Genomic DNA, 5,127 nt, shown 5'->3' with positions numbered 1-5,127 from the left:
ATTTTAGAACTACTGAAACAAAAACCTAAGACTATAAAAGTTCAATTGCCTCCGGACAAACAAAATGTAAATATTTATTCTTCAATATTCTTTAGCTTTCTCTCCAGCATTTATTAAAAGGTGTTAAAAAAATAGCTCGAAGGAGCGGTGAGGTGAACTCTCGATCATCGCATTGGCTACAAAAATTTTTTATTATTGTTATAATTTAAATGTTAATAGTGAATGTTAAAAGCGTAAATTCCATAAGGTTGTTGTGTCCTGAAATATTTTTTTAGTGGTAGAGAAATATTAAGTTTAACGTCTTAGCATTGCACAAAAATCTAGCACGCAATCAGATAAGAGAGAGGGTGTAGCATTAATAAGAGGCACCATAGTTTTTAAGTGGAAACCCCTGAAAAGGGGAAAAACCCACGGAGTTTGGCCCAGTTTGAATGAATCAACTAGTATTTGCAGTCGACAACAAACAAGGCCCTTCCTTAGGAGAAGGCCCTGGCTTGATGTCACAAATATACATCATATATAGGACATTACATGGTGGGAGCTACAATAATCAACATAGATGTGTTTGTTTGGTTGGAAGGGCCATAGTTGGTATGAGACAAGGGTCCGAATGATCGTGGTAGAAGGGCAGTACTCTGGGAGAACTTTAAGCGTCAAGCAGTGGCCCAGAAGAAGTTCGGGCATCAGGTGGTGGTCTGGTGGAGCTCAGAGCCTCAAGTGGTGGTCCGACAGAACTCTGAGAGTCAGGTGGTGGTCTAGCAGAAGTTGGGACCTCATGGTGGTGGTCCGGCAGAACTCTGGGCATCAGGTGATGATCCGACGGAATTACGGGCCTTAGGTGGTGGTCCTGTGGAAGCCTGGGCCTCAAGTGGTGGTCTGACGGAAGTCTGGGCATCAGGTAGTGGTCCGGCAGAAGGTGACGGCCTCAAGTGGTGGTCCAACGGAGCAATGATGTCAAGCGGTGGTCCGGCAAAACTCTGGCGGTTGTCGAGGAGGCAAGAGCGATGTCTGATCTCTCTCTCTCTTGCTCTCTTGATTGGAGCCTCCCCCTTTTCAAGAGAAAGGAGTGGTCTATTTATAGATTTCTGGAGCAGAATGACCCTTAACTATGTGAGAGATCAATGGTAAATGAGGATTTGTTGGATGGACGGCCGATGTTGAATCCCTTGATTGTGGACCGTTCGTTAGACATTTAAATGTCTTAATGATGTCGGAATTCTATGATCTTGGGCTCGTTGGATTCGTCTCGTCGAGTCGCTTTATTCAACTATAAGCACATTATGTTTGGAATCTGTTTGGTAATCCAAATTGCTTTTTAAACCTTCCAACAACGCTTCTAACCCTTGATTTGGACCTGTTTGGGCTCGGATTGGGTTGGATTTGGTGTCGTTGGATTTGTATTCTTGAGATGCTCAATTCGACTCTAAGTTTGCTGAAATCGGAGTTCAGATGGTCCCAATTTTAATTTCTGAAGTTTTCAACTTTATTTTGCATCGAGATTCGTGCCTAATCAAGATAATTTTTTAATGACATATCAAATGTAAAATTAAAATTAAAATTTTATAAATGGATAATTTAAAAAAATATTACTCAAACAACATAATTATTAAAACTCCATTTTATGAAACTTCTTTTTCTCAAGCTCTTTTTTCCCTTAGCAAAAACAAAATTAAACAAAGCTTTAATCGACTCATAGAAGTTGTTTTCTAGAAGTTTTCCCTTTAGTGATTAATATTGTACACTCATATATATCTATATGGATAACTCTTAAGTAACAGATATATACATCTACAGGTACTAGGCTGAGAGGAGGTGAGGTACGGTTGCAAATATGTACTTACGACCACCACTGCAGCCCCCGCTTAGACTTCATTTGAGATATCATTCTTGTTATTTTCTAAGCTAACTTTTTAATTCAATCATTTCTAATTCAAAATCATTTTTTAATTAAAAAGCGGGTTAAAAAATAGTAAAAAAATAATCCCGGCCCAAACGAAACCTTACAGAAAGATCCGACCATACGGAAGAAGGGGTGTCAAAAATGAGTTACAGGTCCGATTTGGGCCTTTCTGTAAGGAACATGCATATTTAAGCTAGAAATTTTGAATGGCTGCATTAACTTGATTTGTTTCATTGTTGCACAACAAGCTTCCTAATTGGTCTGACTTTCTGTTTTAAAAGCTTAGTAGCTGGGTGCGAGTCTTTTAAATACATACAATAATATACAGTTGGTATCCAGTGGAGATCCTGAAGCAGCAATAAAATCAATTTTGGCTTTATTGGGAGAATGTTAGGTCTGATGGACGCTTATGTGTGAAACTGAAATAATAGAGTTGGCTATCATTGGCTATCATTGGACGGTCTGATGCTAAAACCAAGACAGTTTTCCTTCTAAGATTGAAGCAGTACACATAATGGACAAAATGTAATCGGAAGTTGATAGCCGGGTGATGTCGATGGTCAAGTGATAATATTCAGGCGATGATCAATAAATTTCAGTCTGGCAATCATAATCGACCAGGAGACTACATCGTTCGACAATGGTCATGTGATAATGATCAAGAAATGGCGATTGTGAGATGCTTGACAAGCAATGACAATCCAGAAATAGGGGATGGACAATGAAGATCTAGCGATGATAGTTGGGCGATGATTATTGCTGGCAAAGATCATAGACTTTAAATGGCATGTAAAGTTTAGAGCTCTTCCATGCTTTCTCAAGTATTAAGTTAAGATCCCCTTCATATAAAATATGAGTTTATTAATATTTTTTGAGAATGATTGTAAAATTATCCGAAAATTGCATGATACTTTATCAGATTGTCCTGATTGAATCATTTAATCAAATGTTGTTCATTCATCATTTATGTAGCTTAATGATCTCAAAATTGAATGATCTTAAACTCATTAAATTCTTGTTATCGAGATACTTGACTATAAGCATATAAGATTATCATATCATTTATTCCTCTAATTAATATCCAAAAAGCTTTTATGATATTTTAAGTGTTTTATTTGCACTCGTTTCGTATCTAATCAGATCACTTTTGTCAGAATATTCAATTTGACTATAAATTAGTTGAAATCAAAAACTTTTTAAAGTAACCCAATTCTATTCAATTTGACTATAAATTTGTCTGGTCATATTTTAGGAACAATAGATCCTCATAAATTTTTATAAAGTAAACCAATTCTATTTCAATCACTAAAACTTCCATAGTTACATTTCATTAATCTGAAACAACATAAATTCAAAAAAAAAAAATCCCCCATTAATCTTAAGATCTGGTACAGAACTACACGAATCCCGTGCCAATAAGTCCACTATGCAACAAATTACGCGCCATATTCTCCCTGGCGTTCATCGCCGTCAGCGACCGCAATCCATTCTCCGGCGTCATCTCATCGTCGAAAAGCTCGTATCCCATCTCCTCCCTCCCCAGTTCCTCCCCCCTCATCTCACATATATTATGCAGAACACAGCAAGCCCCAAGCACCACCGGCAAATCCTGCAACTTCACCTCTGTTCTCTTCTGCAAGCATCCCCACCTCATCTTCAGCCTTGCGAAAGCCTCCTTCCCCACCCTCTGCGCCTCCCCAATCCTCTCATTAAACGCGTGCTGCGCCCATGTCAAGTTCCTCTGCGAATAAGGCACCATAGCCCAATCCAGAAGCGGATAGCTAACCCCCCCTACAATCCAATCGTCCTTCAGAATTCCACACTGCGACGCCAATTGATAAAGGGCGGATTTTTCAAGGACCTGCTCATCCGACATGGATCCCGGCCACCCGATACAGACGTCCGTGAACACCCCGTCGGGATTCACCACTCCCTGCACGCTGATCGAGTAAGACGTCTTCTGATTCCGCTCCGTGTGGCGCCGATTGAAGTAAGACGCGACGTTCTCTTTAGGAGCGATGATGGGGATATGAGTTGTGTACATCGCCCCGACAATGTTCGGGATCCCTGAAACCAACTCGAATTTTCTCCGGGCATCGGCGAGGGCCGTCGGGTCGTCTGGCCAGCGAAGGAATTTGGGCATGAGAACGGATTTGATGGCGGCGCAGACCTCGAGGACGAGTTTGTGGCAAGTTGAGATGCCGAGACCGAAGCGCTTGGAGACGAGACGGAGGGGTTCCCCTGTAGCGAGCCGCCAGATGCAAACCGCGACGCGCTGGCAAACAGGAATCGCGGCGCGGAGCATTGTATCCTCTTTCGCAACCGCGGCGCCAAGCTCTTCGCAGATCATGTCGAAGGTTCCCCGGCTCATACGAAACGCGGCGCGGAATTCGGATTCCGGGAAATCTGGGCGATTGCACTGGTCCCACCAAGCGCGTGAGCGCTCCTTGACCCAGAGGCGTCGGGGAGGGGGAGCCGGCGGCGCCTTGCTGGAATCGTCGGATTCGGATCGGGGGTCGGAGTCTTCGGGGGCGGCGCGGCGGGCTCTCTTGGCCGGTGGCATTTCAGGGAGAAAGGAATCGTCTTGGAGAAAGGAGAAGTAGAGAGAGAAGTCGGCGTCGTCTAAAGGGGCCACGCCGGTGGTGGCTGGCAGGAAGGTAGAGTTCGTAAGCATTCGCAGGAATGAAGATGAGAAGGTTCGATGAGTGGGTGATGGAGTTTGAGAAAAAAATGGCGGCTTGGGAGATTTATATAGGTTATGGGATTTTGGCTGAATTGGACGGAAAAGAACGCGGTTGCGGCGTACTACATAGGAAGGAAGCTCCATGACTGACCTCCAAACCGCGGCTCACGCGGGCAGGGCCATTTTTACTTATTATATTCACCGTGTGCCACGTGCAATAAGTAGTAACGTGGCTTACCGTGGAAGAATATTAAATGATGATATGTCTTTTTTTTTTTTTTTTTTTTTTGAGGAATTTTGGAGCCTAAGCTCATATATTAAACTATGTCTCTATAAAAATTTCTATCTAAAATTTAGACTGATTTTAAAATTAATATAATATATAAATAATTCATATTATATAAATCATTAAATGAAGACTTTTTTAAAGGGCAATTTTTTATTATTTTATTTTTCACATGATTTCAAATTTTTTCTTGATCGTTATTTTTTATCAATTAAAAAAATTATAAGTAACTAAAAAAAGTGTATTCTTCATAACAAT

At 41.3% G+C, this 5,127-nt stretch overlaps 1 protein-coding gene across 1 annotated transcript; it reads right to left on the bottom strand.

Annotated features, from left to right (window-relative positions):
• Positions 1-3,153: 3,153 nt before the first annotated feature.
• On the bottom strand, positions 3,154-4,843 carry LOC110106321 (protein ALP1-like). Its single transcript, XM_020836189.2, has one exon. It carries the CDS (start codon positions 4,725-4,727, stop codon positions 3,297-3,299), a length of 1,431 nt encoding a protein of 476 aa, XP_020691848.1. The 5' UTR covers positions 4,728-4,843; the 3' UTR covers positions 3,154-3,296.
• Between the last annotated feature and the right edge of the window lie 284 nt (positions 4,844-5,127).

This window comes from Dendrobium catenatum, unplaced genomic scaffold (genome assembly GCF_001605985.2).
Source record: "Dendrobium catenatum unplaced genomic scaffold, ASM160598v2 fragScaff_scaffold_547, whole genome shotgun sequence".
Lineage (NCBI taxonomy): Eukaryota > Viridiplantae > Streptophyta > Magnoliopsida > Asparagales > Orchidaceae > Dendrobium > Dendrobium catenatum.
Note: the sequence above shows the minus strand (reverse complement) of the source record. Positions and strands in the feature narration are given on the sequence as shown.

Excerpts from the sequence above, each read along its gene's own strand:
- LOC110106321 (XM_020836189.2), bottom strand. The coding sequence starts at position 4,727 with ATGGAGCTTCCTTCCTATGTAGTACGCCGCAACCGCGTTCTTTTCCGT.